Below are 19144 nucleotides of genomic sequence, written 5' to 3'. Positions count from 1 at the left end.
GGTAGAGGCTCTCCAACTTTTTTCGGTCATCCCTGCCAACTTCTGTCTCCACTGCTTGTCTCTGAATGACTATCATTGGCATGACCCTGCATGATGCTGCATTGACCCTGTAACTGCTTTTTAACATCCATCACACCATCTGATATGCAACCTCAACAGACTCAAGGTAAACAGTATGAGCTCTTGTAATGGAAAATGTTCTCTACGGAAAACGATTGGGTTAGTTGACATAGCAGTACTCACGACAGGTCATTGTTACTTACAATATTTAGGGGGAATTGGTGTTACTGTTGTTATTCATGGTTGGGACAGTTGTCTGGGAACAAAACAAATACAAAAGGTGAAAAAAGGAAGAACCAATCACGACCATTTCCCAATGTTTGTAAGAATTTCTTCTATTTTTTAATTTAAATTTTTTCAAAAATATTTTAGAGGGAGAGCAAGGAGGAAGAGGATGAGAGGGTGAGGCAGAAGTATGACATCCGATGCAGAGCTCCAACCACAACCCAGAAGTGATGACCTGAGCCATAATCAAGAATCGGAAGCTTCACCACCCAAGCCACCCAGGTGCCCCATGATTTCTTCTTTTCAGTAGTAGGTTTTATACAAGATCATTCATGAAAGAGAAAGGTGAAATTGAGGTTTTTTTTTTTTCCCTGAGCAGAGCTATGTATCGAGTGAAGGATAGATTCAAGAAAATAAATATCGGGAGTCACATTACCAGTATCGCCTAAGTATATAATATTTTCTTCTGGAATACCCTTTTCTCTACTCAGCTTCTTGAACTTTGCAATGTCCTCCTCATTAACATGAGCTCCTCTGCCTGGAAATCAGCATGCATAAAGTGGAAAATGCCCATTAGAAACCCCAAGAATTTCTAAATACAGAAGGAGAATCACTTATGGGGAAATCTAGTCCTTCATGGAGTCTCAAACAATGACCATATATTGCCCTTGTGGCAATGTCAGCTGCCTGACTTGGTGGGTAAGAGCCGTGAAACCCTGTCCAACTGCACAGCCGTGCACTGTCCAGCATCAGCAGCAGGACTCCAGGGACGCAGTAGGAACTCCATGAATCTTGGACCCAATCCAGCAAGAAATCCAATCGACTGCACCTCGGCCTGTGCCTCAGAATCTAGATCTGACATGCACGTTGCTTCTGGACCCAAAGCAACTGCAAGGACAGTTCTCACCCTCCGACCAATAGCAGCCGTGTCACCCATGATAATGGGAGACAGCTTAGTTGGCTTGTTTGTTTTTCATTAAAACCACAGTTCTCAGATGCCTGTTTCCAAATTGACACCTACTGTCCCAGAGGCCACAGCACCCATCTCAGGGCTTGTGTGTGGTTATACACAGGCAAAAGAGTCAGTATCACAACAATGCATTGGGAGGATTAAATGTGGTGAAGGTTTATTTGAGAAGCTTCAGCTGCAAGGCTGAAGAGTGTATGAGAAGAATGGTCATAAATCGCAGGAATTGGGGTCAACCTGACACTAGTCGAGACTTGATATTTGTTGACCTGCTAGAAAGTATTTCTAATAAAACTCAATTTCGTTTAATTTTCAATTTTAACAATTGCGACTTGTCTTTAAATGTATGGTGGTTTAAGAGCTCCCACAGCAACCAGCCCTTGTTTCCACATTTGTGTTTTAGAATAATTCCAGGATCCTTGACACAATGCACCTATAGACGTAGGGTTTGTTCGCAGGATAATCAATAATGTTCATAGGTATTGATTTTCTCAATGAAAATGCCGACAGTGAATGCGTTATATGGGCACGACAATCGTCGGGACGTAATACATACCAACCAAGGAAGCTAATTTTGTGATTCTCCCTTTGTCATCCACATTGACAATATAGCCTATGAGAGCATTTGGGGTCACATCAAGAATTTGATGATAATTGCCACCAGCATCTGTAGGAGACAAAAATATGTATGTATAGTCAAGTAAAGTTTATATATATATATTTATTTATTTATATATAGACGTTGCCTTGGTTAATTTGTTGAGGATTGGCTTTCCCAAGGTGTAGTTAGCATATTGTCACAACATTCTTGTATTGCTTTCTGCGACGCCTCAACAGCTCAGTGAACATTGATGTTGCTTATGACAATGACATCAAGGAGGGTAACTGCCTTCGTGCAATTAAATATTTCATACGTGCACTTAACCATTTCACACTCCCCAGTCCTGCTAAAATGTTTTCTAGTTACAATTTCAAACAAAAGTTTCTAGTTACAGTTTCTGGTTACAAGTCCTAGTTCTCCAAGGCCTGTTACAGTAAGTCCAGGTCATTCTGTTTCTCTCCCTTGTTAAATTTGCCATTTAGGTTTAACCTGAATCTAGGTTAAGAAGGGTTACAAAATGGAGAAAATTAAAGAAGAGAACATTGATGATTCAGGCAATGGAAAGATCATATAAGAGTAAGGAGAGTGACAATGTTATTTAAAGACACTGGTAATAAAGGTTACTGACAAATAGGTGTGGTGCAGAAGGGCAGGCATATAGTTCGCTTGATTGACGTATAGTTTACTTATTTGTCTGTTATCTATTGTTATCTCAGACGAGGGCTGTAATTAGAGATTGACACACTTCAATTTTGATCGCCTATTTAGACATCCAGCCGCTAAAAATCGGAAGTTCGCTTAGGATCCTTGGGAAGAGCTTAGGCATCTAAGCTTCACACACGCTGAGCTTATGAAGAAATGTGGCTGCTGTTTGAAATCACTCTGATTTCCTTGGATTCTAAGTTAATCTCCCATACATGGAATCGATAAGAGGTTTTAAGATTATGGTTTAAAATGTATTCCGTTGAGCAAAACGACGTCGATACGTAAACTCAGGATAGGCCTGTTCGCTTTAGTTCCTAAGGTCATTTTAAGTGATCTGGAAACATTTTCCTTCACTTGAGAACCTTATGAAGTGAACATCCTAAGCACACCATGAATAATACTCAGAACTGGAAGGGGCCACTGGTGTCCCGTGTTTGACCTGTCTGCGCACCATTAAATAAAGTGCTCAGAAGATTTAGGAACATGTGCACAGTCTTACTTCAAAACATTGCTCGAACTAGAATTCAGGTAGACAGAGTTCTGGAAAGAAGTCGGGAATCCCATTGCAACCTTATTATATCAACGAACGCTTGTACTTACAATGAGCATTGATAAGATTGTCTTGTCCTATTGATGCCTCAACAGACTTTTCAACACATTCTCCGTCAACCCTTAAAAACAAAACAAAAAAAATCTTCAAGTGGATGGATGAAAACAAACTTGGGTCCATGGTTAACATTTTCTTTCTTTCCACCCCCCAAGGCCCTCTTTGAGGCATCACTGAGTGCCTATACACAGTGTGACATTGGAAAGACAAGAAATAGGTTTTCCAGGATCAAATATCACTTCGCAAGGATGTCTTTGTCTACACATAGAGTCAGATAAGTAGGTCTGAAGACCAGCAGCAGATTCAAAACAGGCCATATGAAAGCCAATTAAACATGAAATTTAAATATTACGAAAGAAGAAAAAACAAAGCTGACTTTTTCTACAAATACAAATCAATTACATGTTGCCTGGCAACAGTCAGTAGATGCACACATATGTGCAAACTGAGTGAACAATCCTTCACGTGGATGCCCGTAATCACATGTATGCTACGCTTCAGGAAACCTCCTTGCAGAGCAGAGGCTACATGCAAAGTCAACTAAATGCAGACAGACACAAAAATGTAAACAAGACCAAGAAGATGATATGGTGTTCTTAAAATAAATAAATAAATAAACAAACAAACAAATAAATAAATCCTAACAGGTTTATATCTTGGAATAGGGTCTGTTTAATTTGCTTATCCGTATATATGACCTAAAACCAACCATACTGTATATTGTAGACAATCCTTTATGTATCTGTTGAGACAGGATGTGTGCGTGATTTGATTTTCTGTATATGTGACATAGACACCCAGGGTCCTATGTATTATCATAATCAATTCGACAACCACCTAACATTGCACACGTTATTGTAATCATTATGTATTTTATATAGCAGATTTATCCATTACTAACTTTGGGAAGCCTTAAGGTATTATTAATGGAATGCTGGCTCTACTTCAGGCATGCATATAATTATTACAGATTATTATACATTATAATTATAAACATGCTTTATACGTCATCAGTCATATGTGTACATTTATAAATGGATCTCTCCAAAAATAAACCTCTTGTTTAACTGTCTGAATCTTCATCCTTTTTGATTTTGTTTTTGTTTTTACTGTCACCTTTTTGAACTCCTAAGGGAGCATTGGTCAACAGCCCAGATCTATCTGGAATCAAAGGACAGCAAACAGTAAAAAGTAACAGTTAACTCTCCACCTCCAAGGTAAATACAGGTTTTAATCTTATGGGCGGTAGATCTGTTTGCAAGATTTGGTGCTTCTGGACACTCTCCACTTATTTGCATTAAATGATCCCTCTTGCTTCATCGTATACTTCTCGGGACCTTCTGACGAAACTTAAATGTTGGTATGGAAATGATTGCTATTTGCAGATGGACTCATCAAAGTATGTGCTTACGGTTACCTCCAATGTACCAATAAATTTCAAGGATGTGTGTCCATGTCTGAGACAATGACACAGAGAGAGATGTGTGCAGGTGCTCAAATTTTCTCATTGATTTCAGGCCCTTTCCATTGATCTGGGTGCCAACGTCTGTCCCCTTGCTCCTTCTTTGTTTGAACATCCCAGTCCACCTTCAGAAGCACCCTACACCTGCCCTGTGCCAGTGTTCTTTGAACTCACCGCATGCAGTCGTTGGCCTTTTTTGGCTGCTCTCATTCCACCCCGTCTTCACTCTCATGTATAGTGTTGATACTAGTTTACAATCCCTATCGGGCTCTATTTTGACCAAGGAAACTCAAAAAGAACAAATAAGTTTCCTCATCTTCTCTTAGTTTTCTGAGTTTTGTTTTTTTTTTGTTGTTGTTCTTGTATTTTTTTTGTTTTTGTTTTCTGAGTTCTTAATAAAGTGCCTAAGTATAGTGGTCTCTTTATGAATAACTTGAAGCAACAGAGGCTCTGGTGAATTTAGCAATGTAACAATGATTCAAAATTACTACTTGTAGGGCAGCCCTGGTGGCGCAGCGGTTTAGCGCTGCCTGCAGTTGGGGTGTGATCCTGGAGACCTGGGATCCAGGCCCATGTCGGGCTTCCTGCGTCGAGCCTGCTTCTCCCTCTGCCTGTGTCTGTGCCTCTGTCTGTGTATCTCTCATGAGTAAATAAATAAATCTTTAAAAAAAAATTACTACTTGTGAGTTTCTAGGGTAGACAATCTTAAAGCCAAAGGCAGGAACCCTATGATCACAGAAGCATGAGAACCATGTCTTTAAACAACAAGGTGTACTAACTTAATAAAGAACTCAGACCATCACAGGCTTTCACATCTTGACATTTCACTGCAAACATGGAATCAGATGCCCCCTGAGGACCAAGCATTTACAGGCAGTTTTAGTCTATTTTTTTTTTTTACGTACTTGACAAAAAAACTGAATAAGATTTTGAGTCTTGGTATGTCCACATTGATACGTCTGATATAAATCCTGAACGGGCCATTCTCCGCAATCTTGTCAAGGTTGTTGGATGATACATACAAGGTCTTCCATGGTCCTGAAACCTAAAAGCAAAGTTCCCATCAATAACTTTCCTCAGTTTCTTTTCATTTTCTCCAACATTGGCCTTCATGGCTCTCCTTTCTCTTTTGCATCAGCACAGAGCTGACTTTATTGAGCGACACAGGGTTTATAAAATACTGGGAAATGCCAAGCCAACAGCAAAACTGCAAATCAACATATTCCTAAAATAGCATAACCATTCTTAGCAACTGCAAGGCCTCCACCCCAACAGCTCATTTGGGTGATGCACATTCTCTCTTATACTACAGGAGAAATGTAGAAATGTGCTATTACTAGACCATAGGAGACATGTCCAGGAGAAATTTGTAAGGACAGAGGTAATTAACAGAGGCATTCTGAGTTTCCAAGTAGACGGCTAACCTTGGATTACATACATTTGGATATGCATATTAAAGTCCACTCCCCACGGAAACCAAACATACATACACATCAAGCTCCCCACATGGAACCCATTTCTCCCTCGGCCAATCTCTCTCTCTCTCTCTCTCTCTCTCAAAAATAAAGAAATAAAATCCTAAAAAAAAAAAAAAAAAAAAAAAAAGACCACCTTGTCAGCTCAGCGTGTACACAATACCTGTGTCAGTACATTAGGAAGGAGTAGCTGGGCATCAGAAGCCAAAACGAGTGCAAGACACAACAGTAGGATCTTCATGTCTCCGGCACCTCTCATTGCCTCCTCTGGAGACACTCAGAGTTGGGTTACCTGTTGATGAGATTCTCAGTTTTCATCGCTTTATATACTATCTGTCTATGGATGTGGCAATGTTTGTTTGTCATCTTCACACGAGATCATTGTGCAACACTGAACATAAACATCCTGGTTGGCAGCGATGTATCCCAAAGACCTCTCAGACCCGGGACATGTAACTCCTCTCTCCTGTATCTCTAGGAATGACATTCAGAAGCTCCTCTGCCTCTAGTCTTGTTTGGCTCAAGCCTGCATATCTCCTGTCACGTGGATACATTTCTTAGTCAGTCTTGGAAAAACCAAACATCACCTTCATTTTTTGTTGGATGAGTTTCATGGAGATGATCTTCCTGCCCCAGGACAACTCCCTATTCCTTGGGGAAAGATGGTGAGATCTACATGTGGGCATTGGCACACGCAAACACATAAATACAAATGCCAAGATGCAAATATGCAGATATCCGGTCGCCCTCTCTTTCCAAGTCCCTGAAGTAGGTGAGCTGACTGGGGATAACACCACCTTAGAGTTGTTTTAGGGACCGAGGTGTGCAGTCTCCTGAGCATGTCTACCCCCTGAGCTTGTAATGAATATCAGGTAATTATGTATCTATGGAAAGCACGTAGGAAAGTGTTTAGTTTGGAGAAAAGAGGTCTTACCTTGTCATTAATGCCTTTTAATAAAACGAGGGAATCGGTGGATAAAACACGAGTGTTTTAGGAAGCTGTTACCATGGTCAGTTTAGTCAACATTGAATGAACTTGCCCCTCATCCTTACAGGCTATTAAAATGAAATAGGGATCTTGCAATCCTCTGCTCACATTTGGTCATTTATGGAATAGGATGAGTGGGCCATGGGGTAAGAATAGGTCAGTCATGGAATAGGATACTTTTAAAAGTAGATTCTAGCTCAAATTATGCCCCAAAATATCTTCAAGGTGATTGTAAGAGCTAAGGACAAAAAACAAAATGATAATAAATCTTAGAGGAACGCACATGTGCACCTTGGGGCTTCTTTAGAGACTTTCTCACGTGAAAACCACAAGCCATAAAACATATTAAAAGTGTTTAGATTAATTTTTTAGAGATTTTTTTTATTTATTCATGTGAGACACAGAGGTAGAGAAGTAAGCAGAGAGAAAAGCAGGACCCTTCTGCAATCCCGATGCAGGACTCTCTCCCAGGACCCTGGGATCACGCCCTGAACCAATGGCAGATGGTCAATCACTGAGCCACCCAGGTGCCCTTAGATTAAATTCTGGTATTACAAAGATACCCTAAATCATGTTATAATGAAGCCACAAACTTAAAAGAAGATAATTCCTTAACTATTATAATAAAATTTATTTTCTCAACTTATGAAATCCTACATGTGGGTTACCCTGACATGACACGTGTTCCCCCTCGAACGTGTTCATGCCATAACTGGGAGCCTGTGCCTCCCACTCCTCTTCTCCCATTTTGTACATCCCCCATCTCCTGCTCTCAGGCAACAACCAGTTTGGTCTCTGTGTTTATGGGCCTTTTCTTCTTTGGGTTTGTTTGTCCATATGTTTTTATTTTTAGATTCTGGGAAGAAAACAAGGGGTAATGGAAAGGGAGGTTTGCTGGGGGTTGTGGTGACTGGGTGATGGGCACTGAGGGGGGCACTAGATATGAGCACTGCGTGATATGCTGTATGTTGACATATTGAACTCCAGTAAAAATTAATTAATTAAAAATAGATTTAAAAAATAAAATGAAACTATGATATGTGTCTCTGACTTATTTCACTTAGTGTAATACCCTCTCCCTCCATCCACACTGTTGCAAATGGCAAGATCGCACTCTTTCTTACACACATAACTTAACTGACCCCTTTTCCCCTTAAGGATGACAAACTTACAAGAGTATGATTGCTAGAAGATACAATTTGTTTTGGCTTAAAACCCAGAAACTGCTAAGATTAATCTTCAGAGTGGCTGTTTCAGTTTAGATTTCTGCACAGAATGATGCTAGTTCACCGGGTTTAAGTGTTATCAGTATTTGTTGTTTTAGTCATTTTCTTTTCCCTGATCACTTTGTTGCAAGAATGTGGTATGTGAGACGTAGACACACTATGTGTTGCTCAGCAGTATATGTTCCTGGTAAGGCTTCTGGTCCTTAGTAGGCTGCTGTATGTAAGTTCTGTGGGACTCAAAAATTACACAGAGAGTTTAAACTGTATGCGGCAGGGGGGATTGACCTCCCAGCGCCTGCTTTGTTCATTGATCAGCTCTGGGTAGTGATAGAATGACAGACGCAGAGAGAAATAAACTCTATCTCCAAACACCGTGCACAGGTCTGGTGCTTATGAATGCAATAGTCACACCTCCAGCTTACCCACAACATTATTATTTCTTTCAGTCCTTGCTTTCTGCACTGCTGTGTTATGCTCTGCTTTCATTTACCGATATCCTCATTTCTACAGATGGACCAGTTCAAACATGAGCATTTATTCTGAGAATTAACCTCTCAATTCTTAGTCCAAATTCTTCTTAAAATGTTAATTTCACTCATCCCCTTGACTACTTATTCCACGGCAACACTCATCAAAATTATGTCCCAGAATGCAGGTTCCCATAGGAGTTCCTAGTGAACTGACAAAAGACCATGAGTTTTAATATCCCTTATTTTTATACCTATATCCACGCTGAAAACTTCTGGACCAGCAGCTTCCTTATGGAAATGACTATGGTGGAAAATCCAGTTTCTCTAGTTGATGAAGGACTAGGGAAGGATTCTTCTTCCTCTTATGTCAACATTGGTAACGTGTCTTTGGGAAATGTACCCATTTCATTAAAGGTGTTAAATTGGTTGCCATCATTTTGTTAATAGTTTTCTGTGATTATTCATTTCTATGCCATCCGTGGTGACAACCTTCCGTTCCTTATTAACATTAGTCTCACACACATACCTTCATGAAAGAGTGAAAGAAACTAGGTCAAAAAAATGCAGATTCTGGCTTCTATTCTTACAAGATTTCTGTAATTTTTACACATGATATTTATGCACATGTATATATGCACATACACACACACAATGGTATATGGGTATGTGTGTTATAGTTCACAGTTTTTTAAACACATTATTACCGGGGCTCACCTTTCAACATGCCCACGAGGTTGAGGATTGATTGATCTACTTCACTCCCCAGCATTTCCAGACACACTCTTGTGACCAGAGTCAGAACTCCAAATGCATACAGTCTTTTATTCAAAAAGCACAAATGAAACATTGCCCTTGGCATGTTTCTGACTTCCAACAAAAACCAAGATAGTATTCTTTACTGATGCTTTCGACGTGTGCATACTGTAGCCCATTTCGAAACTGTGTCTGTGTGGGCAGCCCTGGTGGTGCAGTGGTTTAACGCCACCTGCAGCCCAAGGTGTGATCCTGGGGACCCAGGATCGAGTCCCACGTTGGGCTCCCTGCATGGAGCCTGCTTCTCCCTCTGCCTGTGTCTCAGCTTCTCTCTCTCTCTCTCTGTGTCTCTCATGAATAAATAAATAAAATCTTTAAAAAAAAAAACTAGTTCTGTGTAAGTAAAAACACTATTTATTCTATTAAAGGTTGTTGAGATCTAATTTTATTTTCCTGGGGCCTGGAGTAGATCTCTGAACTCTGGCTCAGCCATCAGAACAAGTTTTGCATCCAGACTGCTAATCTCTTCAATGGTGAACACCTGTGTGTCACAGATAGCTGATCAACGAGTTTGCCTACTGCAGTCGGAATGGCCATTCCTTACACATCGCAGTGTCCACTGCTCTGGGAAGGAAATATATCCATCAGAATTTCCTCTTTCTCCTTATGGTTTAGATCTCTTTCTCCCTCCCTTAATGATATCTCTATAGCACATTTAGTCTTAATGTAAAATGTCTCTGATATGATATTGATCCTGTTATAGCCATGCATTTCTGGATAGTTATATTGAAAGTGGATATTTGGGTATTTATAAATAAGTGACTATCTGCACAAAAATACGGATACAGAACACATGTTTAGTCAATTTATTCCATCATATGAATTCCAGTAACACCCAATAGGCATGAATGGTAGCGAGAGAGATGAAATGGCAAAAGGAAACATGTTTATGAAGAAAGAGAAATGATGCCGAGCAGAAATAAGGAGTGCTTTCATCCTACTGTTGATCCTGATTCCATGAGGAAGACGACACGTGACACAGCTAGAGGGAAGGAAACAGGACAGAAGGTTCAAGTGAGTTGACCATATAATAGCCTACGACGGTGGGCCTCAAGGAGTATAATGTCAAGGGTTCAAGTTAACCCAGCACACATGTTCTGACGAAACTTCAGAGTCTCCATCCCTACAATATAGGAAGAACCATGAGAATTTTTTTTTTTTGTGGATGTACATTGGATGGGACCTTTCATGATGAAGATCCCTGCCAGGACCTGGATAATTTCAGAATGCATGCTCATGGAGATGGCCCATCAAAAATGATTTTACAGGACTCTTGATGGACTGACACTCTGCTCTTCCAATTCCAAAAGCTCTGTGGCTTCAAGATGTTATATGTGGCCTGGAAGCTAATGTCTCCATTTGCTCTTGTATCCTCCATTGCTTCCCAAGAGCAGTGACACAAGGCGCCCTTTAGGCTATATCAGCATCATGGTTTGAGGCTCATCTGACTTTAGAAAGTTCAAAAATCGTATTTTGGGGATCCCTGGGTGGCTCAGCATTTGGCACCTGCTTTTGGCCCAGAGTGAGATCCTGGAGTCCCGGGATTGAGTCCCGCGTCAGGCTCCTAGCATGGAGCCTGTTTCTCCCTCCTCCTGTGTCTCTGCCTCTCTCTCTCTCTCTCTCTCTCTCTCTCTCTGTGTGTGTGTGTGTCTATCATAAATAATAAATAAATAAATAAATCTTTTTTAAAAATCACATTTTAAGGAAAACACCTTTTGCTGGTGAATATGCCTTAAAGGCATGTGGTACACCGCATGGGTAGAGGCTCTCCAGTGCTTTTCTAGTCATCCCCACCAAAATGTGTCATCTCCTGCCTGTCTCTGAATGACTATCATTGGCGTGAATTTTGTGTGATTGCACATTGAAACCAAATCTGTTTTTTAGCATCAATCACCTCATTTGGTTTTCAAACTCATAGGACTTGGGGTAAACAGTGTAATCTCTTGTAACAAAACAGTTCTCTACTGACACAAGTATTGGGTTAGTTGACATAAGGCACTCATGACAGGTCATTGTTACTTACAGTATTTAGGAGGAGTTGGCATCACTGGGCTGGACAATTGTCTGGTAACAAAAATACAAAACGTGAAAAGAGGAAGAACCAATGATAACATCCCAGTATTTGTAAGAATTTATTCTTTTGTAATCTTAATATTTTAAAATTTATTTAAGAGAGAGAGCAAAGGAGAGAGGACAAGAGGGTGATGGAGAAGTGTGGCATCTGATGCAGGGCTCTAACCCACAACCCAGAATTGATGACCCAAGCCAAAATCAAGAATCGGATGCTTCACCACCCATGCCATCCAGACTCCCCATGATTTCTTCTTCTCAATTGTAGATTTTATACAAGATCATCCACAGAAGAGAAAGGTGAAAAAGCAGAGTTATGTATCAGGTGAAGGATGTATTCAAAAAATTATATATCGGGAGTCACATTACCAGTGTCGCCTAAGTATATAATATTTTCTTCTGGAATACCCTTTTCGCTACTCAGCTTCTTGAACTTTGCAACGTCTTCCTTATGAACACCAGGTCCTCTGACTGGAAATCATGTATAAAGTGGAAATTGCCCGTTAGAAGCCCTAAGAATTTCTGAATACAGAATGAGAATCACTTATGGGGAAATCTAGTCCTTCATGGAGTCCCAAACAATGACCATTGCCCTTGTGGCAATGTCAGCTGCCTGACTTGGTGGGTAAGAGCCGTGAAACCCTGTCCAACTGCACAGCCGTGCACTGTCCAGCATCAGCAGCAGAACTCCAGGGACGCAGTAGGAACTCCATGAATCTTGGACCCAATCCAGCAAGAAATCCAATCGACTGCACCTCGGCCTGTGCCTCAGAATCTAGATCTGACATGCACGTTGCTTCTGGACCCAAAGCAATTGGAAGGACCGTTCTCACCCTCCAGACCAATAGCAGCCGTGTCTCCCATGGTAATGGGATGTAATGGTAATGTCTCCCGTATGGGAGACAGCTTCGTTGGTTTTTGTTTTCATTAAAACTACAGTTCTCAGATGCCTGTATCCAAATTGACACCTACTGTCCCAGAGGCCACAACACCCATCTCAGTGCCTGTGTGTGGTTATTCACCGGCGAAAGAGTCAGTAGTATCATGACAGCAATGCACTGGGAGGATTAAATGTGGTGAAGGTTTATTTGAGAAGCTTCAGCTGCAAAGCTGAAGAGTGTATGAGAAGAATGGTCATAAATTGCAAGAATTGGGGTCAACCTGACAATAGTTGAGACTGAAATTTGTTGACCTGTTAAGGAACTATTTATAATAGAACTCTTTTTTTTTTTAATATTCAGTTTTAACATTGGACTTATTTTTATATGTCTGGTGATTTAATAGCTGCCACAGTTACCAGCCCTTGTTTCCACATTTGTGTTTTAGAATAATTCCAGGATCCTTGACACAAAGCACCAAGAGACTTCAGATTTGTTTGCAGGATAATTAGTAATGAGAAGATGTACTGGTTTTCTCAATGAAAATGCTGACGGTGGATGTGTTATATGGCCATGAAAATCATCAGGATGTAATACATACCGAAGAAAAAAACTGTTTTTGTCATTCCACCTTGGTCATCAGCATTGAAATCATAGGCTAGCAGAAAATTTGGGGTCACTTCAACAACCTGGAATACATTGTCACCTTCATCTGTAGGACAGAAGAAAAAAATATGTAAATACTTACATATATATATATATATATATATATATATATATATATTATTCTCTTCACTTTATTTTTTTAAAATTTTATTTATTTATTCATGACAAACACAGACACACAGAGAGAGAGACAGAGAGAGAGAGAGAGAGGCAGAGACACAGGCAGAGGGAGAAGCAGGCTCCATGCAGGGAGCCCGACGTGGAATTGATCCTGGGTCTCCAGGATCACACTCTGGGCTGAAGGTGAGGCTAAACCACTGGGCCACCAGGGCTGCCCTCCCTTTGTTAATTTATTGTAGATTGGCTTTACCATGGTGTGGTTACCGTATTGGTCACATTTTGTATTTGTTTATGCGTCCCCTCAACAGCTCAGTGAACATTAATGTTGCTTATGCCAATGACATCAAGGGGGGTAGGGGGTACATTGCCTTCCTGCAATTAAATATTTCACATGTGCACTTAACCATTTCACACTTCCCAGTCTTGTTAAAATGTTTTCTAGTTACAATTTCAAACAAATGTTTCTAGTTACAGTTTCTGGTTACAATTCCTAGTTCCCCAAGGCCTGTTACAGTAAGTCCAGTAAAGTCATTCTGTTTCTCTCCTTTCTTAAATTTGCCATGTCCAAATCTATCTTTAAAAAGGTTACAAAATGTAGAAAATTAAAGAAGAGAACATTGATGATTCAGGCAAACAGAAAGATCACGTAAGAGTAAGGAAAGTGACAATGTTATTTAAAAATACACTGGTAATAAAAGTTACTGATGAATATGTGTGGTGCAGAAGGGCAGGCATATAGTTCGCTTGATTGATGTATATTTTACTTACTTACATGTTCGTTATCTATTGTAATCTCAGACGAGGGTTGTAACTACAGATTGACACGCTTCAATTTTGATCGCATATTTAGACATCTGGCCACTAAAAATCAGAAAGTTGTTTAGGATCCTTGAGAGGAGTTTAGGCATCTAAATCTTAAGCAGCAGCCCCTTGCTTCAGACACACGCTGAGCTTATGAAGAAATGTGGCTGCTGTTTGAAATCACTCTGATTTCCTTGGATTCTAAGTTAATCTCCCATACATGGAATCGATAAGAGGTTTTAAGATTATGGTTTAAAATGTATTCCATTAATATCAGAAAAGGAGACATAACATGAGAGATTCCTAACTCTGGGAAATGAACAAGGGGTGGTGGAAAGGGAGGTGGGCAGGGGGCAGGGGTGACTGGGTGATGGGCACTGAGGGGGGCACTTGATGGGATGAGCCCTGGGTGTTATGCTATATGTTGGCAAATTGAACTCCAATTTTTAAAAAATAAAGTCTGTTTTGCTCTGATAAAAAAATAAAAAAATAAAATGTATTCCATTAAGCAAAACGATGTCAATAAAAAAACTCAGGATAGGCCTGTTTGATTTAGTTCCTAAGGTCATTTTAAGTGATCTGGAAACATTTTCCTTCACTTGAGAACCTTATGAACTGAGTATCCTAAGCACACCATGAATAATACTCAGAATTGGAAGGGGCCACTGGTGTCCCTTGATTGACTTGTCTGCGCACCACAAAATACAGTGCTCAGAAGATTTAGGGACATGTGCACAGTCTCACTTCGAAGCATTGGTCAAACTAGAGTTCAGGTAGACAGAGTTCTGGAGAGAAGTCGAGAATCCCATTTCAACCCTATTATATCAACGAACGCTTGTACTTACAACCAGTATTGATAAGATTGTCTTGTCCTAATGATCCCTCAACAGACTTTTCAACGCATTCTCCGTCAACCCTTAAAAACAAAAAACCTTCAAGTGGATGGATGAAAACAAACTTTGGTCCATGGTTAACATTTTCTTTCTTTCCACCCCCCAAGGCCCTGCTTGAGGCATCATTGAGTGCCTATGCACAGTGTGACATTGGAAAGACAAGAAATAGGTTTTCCAGGATCAAATATCACCTCGCAAGGATGTCTTTGTCTACACATAGAATCAGATCAGTAGGTCTGAAGACCAGCAACAGATTCAAAACAGGTCGTATTAAAGCCAATTAAACATGAAATTTAAATATTAGGAAAGAAGAAAAAACAAAGGTGACGTTTTCCACGAATACAAGTATACTAGATGTTGCCTCGAAAGGTCAGTAGATGCACACGTATGTGCGAACTGAGTGAACTATCCTTCATGTGGATGCCCAGAATCATGTGTACACTACACTCCAGGAAACCTCCTTGCAGAAGGAGAGGCCACATGCAAAGTCAACTAAATGCAGATGGACACAAAACTTGTAAAAATGACCAAAAAAGATCATATGGTATTCTTTAAAAATAATTAAAAGCTAACAAGTTTATCTCTTGGGATTGGGGTGTCTGCAATTTGATATTATGTACATATAACATATAATCAATCATACTGTGTATTACCCATAATCAATTTAGTATCTATTGAGATAGGAATGTGTGCAATCTGATTGTCCATATATATAACATTAAAATCAACTGTATTATGTATCATGCATAATCAATTCTACAATTACATAACATTGCACACATTAATATAATTATTGTATATTATGTATAGCAGATTTATCCACTAAAACTTAGGGAAGCCTTCGAGTATTATTAATGGAATGCTCACTATACTGCATATATATACATGTGAATGTAAAATAATTATTAGGGATCCCTGGGTGGTGCAGCGGTTTGGTGCCTGTCTTTGGCCAAGGGCGCGATCCTGGAGACCCGGGATCGAATCCCACGTCGGGCTCCCGGTGCATGGAGCCTGCTTCTCCCTCTACCTGTGTCTCTGCCTCTCTCTCTCTCTCTCTCTCTTTCTGTGACTATCATAAATAAATAAATAAATAAAAATTAAAAAAAGAAGAAAAGATATTTAAAATAATTATTATATGTTGTTTTACCTTATAATTCGATAACATGTTTTATACATCATCAATTATACGTGTATATTTATAAATGCATCCCTCCAAACATAACCCTCTTATTTTAATGTCTTAATGCTCATCCTTTTCGGTTTTTCATTCCTCACAGTCTGTCTCTACTGTGTGTGACATCTTGGAGCCCACTTACAGCTTTACAACTGCGATCCTCAGAAACAGACTTCATTCCGTTTCTGCTAAGGCATGGTTTTTGATATATATCATTAGAAACATCATCCTCCCTTTTATTCCTGTTCCCGTTTCTCCCCCAACCTGACAGACGAACACCTTTCTCTCCTTATTTTCAAGCTTTTCCTGGCTTCAGTCCTCCAGCCAGTAGGTTTGCCCAAGCATTTCTCAGCCTTGCAATACTTCACATCTTGTTTTCTGCTTGAGTCCCCCTCCGCCTTGCAAACTTTCCTGTTTCTCTATACTGCCTCCTTTTTGAACTCCTAAGGGAGCATCGGTCAGCAGCACAGTTCTATCTGGATTCAAAGGACAGCAAACAGTAAAAAGAAACAGCTCTCCACCTCGAATGTAAATATAGCTTTTAATCTTATGGGCGGTGGATCTGTTTGCAAGATGTGGTGGTTCTGGACGCTCTCCATTTATTTGCATTAAATGATCCCTCTTGCTTCATTGTATACTTCTCGGGACCTTCTGATGAAACTTAAATGTTGGTATGGAAATGATTGCTATTTGCAGATGGAGTCATCAAAGTATGTGCTTACGGTTACCTCCAATGTAGCAATAAATTTCAAGGATGTGTGTCCATGTCTGAGACAGAGACACAGAGAGAGATGTGTGCAGGTGCTCAAATTTTCTCATTGATTTCAGGCCCTTTCCATTGATCTGGGTGCCAACATCTGTCCCCTTGCTCCTTCTTTGTTTGAACATCCCAGTCCACCTTCAGAAGCACCCTACACCTGCCCTGTGCCAGTCACACTTTGTAGACTCCCTCATGCAAACATTGGCCAATTTTTGCTACTCTCATTCCACTTCGTCTTCACTCTTATAATAGAATTTCATGCATAGTGTCGTTACTAGTTTATAGATCTCTGTAAGGCTCTATTTTGACCAATGAAGCTCAAAAAACACAAATAAATTTCCTCATGTTCTCTTAGTTTTGTGAGTTCTTAATAAAGTGCCTGGAGTAGAGCAGTCATTTTATAAATAAGACTTGAGGCAGCAATGATTAAAATATGCTACTTGTGAGTTCTTCAGGATACAGAATAATTGAGCCAGTGGCAGGAACCCTATGGTCACCGAAGCATGAGAACCATCTCTTTAAACAACAAGGTGTACTAACTTGTTCACATCCTGACATTTCAGTGCAAACAGTGAATCAGATGCCCCCTGAGGGCCAAGCATTTACAGGCAGTTTTAGTCTGTGTTATTGTTACTTACTTGACATAAAAATTGAATGACATTTTGAGTCTTGGTGCGTCCACGTTGATACCTCTCATATAAACCCTGAACGGGCCATTCTCGCCAATCTTGTCAAGGTTGTTGGATGATACGTACAAGGTCTTCCATGGTCCTGAAATCTAAAAGTAAACTTCTCATTAGCAACTTTACTCAATTTCTTTTCATTTTCTCCAACATTGGCCATCATGGCCCTCTTTTCTCTTTTGCATCAGCACAGACCTAACTTTATTGAGTGACTCAAGATTTATAAAATACTGGGAAAACCCAAGCCAACAACAAAACCACAAATCGACATATTCCTAAAATAGCATAACCATGCTTATCAACTGCAAGGCCTCAACCCCAACAGCTCATTGGCTGATGCACATTCTCTCTTATACTACAGGAGAAATGTAGAAATGTGCAATTATTAGAGCATAGGAGACACGTCCAGGAGAAATATGTAAAGACACGATTAACAGAGGCATTCTGAGTTTCCAAGTAGACGGCTAACCTTGGAGTACATACATTTGGATATACATATTAAACTCCCCTCCCCATGGAAACCAAACACACATACACATCAGGCTCCCCACATGGAACCCGCTTCTCCCTCTGCCAATGTCTCTGCCTCTCTCTCTCTCTCTTTCTCTCTGTGTCTCTCACAAGTAAATAAATAAAATCATTAAAAAAAAGACCACCTTGTCAGGTCAGCGTGTACACAATACCTGTGTCAGTACATTAGGAAGGGGTAGGTGGGCATCACAAGCCAAAACAAGTATAAGACACAGCAGTAGAATCTTCATGTCTCCAGAACCTCTCGATTCCTCCTTTGGAGAAGCTTCAGAGTTGGGTTACCTGTTGACGAGATTCTCAGTTTTCATCACTTTATATATTATATGTCTATGGATGTGGCAATGTTTGACTTCTTGTCATTCTTCACACGAGATCATTGTGCAACACTGAACATAAACATCCTGGTTGGCAGCGATATATCCCAAAGATCTGTCAGACCCTGGGTATGTTGATCATCTCTCCCGTATCTCTAGAAATGACATTTAGAAGCTTGTCCACCTCTAGTCTTTTTTGGGTCAAGCCTGCTATATATCTCCTGTCACATGGATACTAATTCAGTCTTGGAAAAATCAAACATCACCTTCACTTTTTGTTCAGTGAGTTTCATGGAGATGACCTTCCTGTCCCAGCACAACTGCTCCCTATTCCTTGTGGAAAGATGGGGAGATCTACATGTGAATATTGGAGTATACAAACGCATAGATGCAAATGTCAAGATGCAAATATGCAGTCATCTGGTCGCCCTCTCTTTCCAAGTGTCTGAAGTGGGTGAGCTGGGGGTGACATCACTTTGGAGGTTCTTTAGGGACCAAGATGTGCAGTCTCCTGAGCATGTCTGCCCCTCTGAGCTTATGAATATCAGATAAATATGTATCTATGGAAAGCTCATAGGAAAGTGTTTAGCTTGGAGAAAACATATCTTACTTTGTTATTAGTATTTTTAATAAAATTGCGGATTCGGTTGATAAA

At 40.1% G+C, this 19144-nt stretch overlaps 2 protein-coding genes across 2 annotated transcripts; both read right to left on the bottom strand.

The window, feature by feature from the left end:
* Window positions 1–293: 293 nt before the first annotated feature.
* On the bottom strand, window positions 294–6403 carry LOC100688842 (odorant-binding protein-like). The gene is made up of 6 exons (XM_038586468.1): window positions 6266–6403; window positions 5533–5672; window positions 3159–3229; window positions 1809–1919; window positions 722–823; window positions 294–316 (listed from the first exon to the last, which is right to left on the bottom strand). Exons 1-6 carry the CDS (start codon window positions 6359–6361, stop codon window positions 294–296), a joined length of 543 nt encoding a protein of 180 aa, XP_038442396.1. The 5' UTR covers window positions 6362–6403.
* Window positions 6404–10531: 4128 nt separating this feature from the next.
* LOC100684897 (odorant-binding protein-like) lies at window positions 10532–18452 on the bottom strand. The gene is made up of 6 exons (XM_038586691.1): window positions 18328–18452; window positions 17600–17739; window positions 14980–15050; window positions 13145–13259; window positions 12039–12136; window positions 10532–10581 (listed from the first exon to the last, which is right to left on the bottom strand). Exons 1-6 carry the CDS (start codon window positions 18403–18405, stop codon window positions 10532–10534), a joined length of 552 nt encoding a protein of 183 aa, XP_038442619.1. The 5' UTR covers window positions 18406–18452.
* Window positions 18453–19144: the final 692 nt, after the last annotated feature.

This window comes from Canis lupus, chromosome X, assembly GCF_011100685.1.
Source record: "Canis lupus familiaris isolate Mischka breed German Shepherd chromosome X, alternate assembly UU_Cfam_GSD_1.0, whole genome shotgun sequence".
Classification (NCBI taxonomy): Eukaryota; Metazoa; Chordata; class Mammalia; order Carnivora; family Canidae; genus Canis; species Canis lupus.
The sequence above is the reverse complement of the archived record's forward strand: the minus strand, read 5'-3'. Positions and strand labels throughout refer to the sequence as shown.

What these genes read in the sequence shown, in the direction of transcription:
- LOC100688842 (XM_038586468.1), bottom strand. Translation starts at nt 6,361, where the DNA reads ATGAGAGGTGCCGGAGACATGAAGATCCTACTGTTGTGTCTTGCACTC. An exon ending in TTATTCAGTTTTTTTGTCAA is followed by an intron (nt 3,230 to 5,532) that starts GTACGTAAAAAA and finishes TTTGTTTTTAAG; the next exon opens with GGTTGACGGAGAATGTGTTG. An exon ending in AAAATTAGCTTCCTTGGTTG is followed by an intron (nt 824 to 1,808) that starts GTATGTATTACG and finishes GCTGATTTCCAG; the next exon opens with GCAGAGGAGCTCATGTTAAT.
- LOC100684897 (XM_038586691.1), bottom strand. Translation starts at nt 18,405, where the DNA reads ATGAAGATTCTACTGCTGTGTCTTATACTTGTTTTGGCTTGTGATGCC. An exon ending in ACAGTTTTTTTCTTCGGTAT is followed by an intron (nt 12,137 to 13,144) that starts GTATTACATCCT and finishes ATTTCCAGTCAG; the next exon opens with AGGACCTGGTGTTCATAAGG. An exon ending in TATATACTTAGGCGACACTG is followed by an intron (nt 10,582 to 12,038) that starts GTAATGTGACTC and finishes CCTTCCCTCTAG; the next exon opens with CTGTGTCACGTGTCGTCTTC.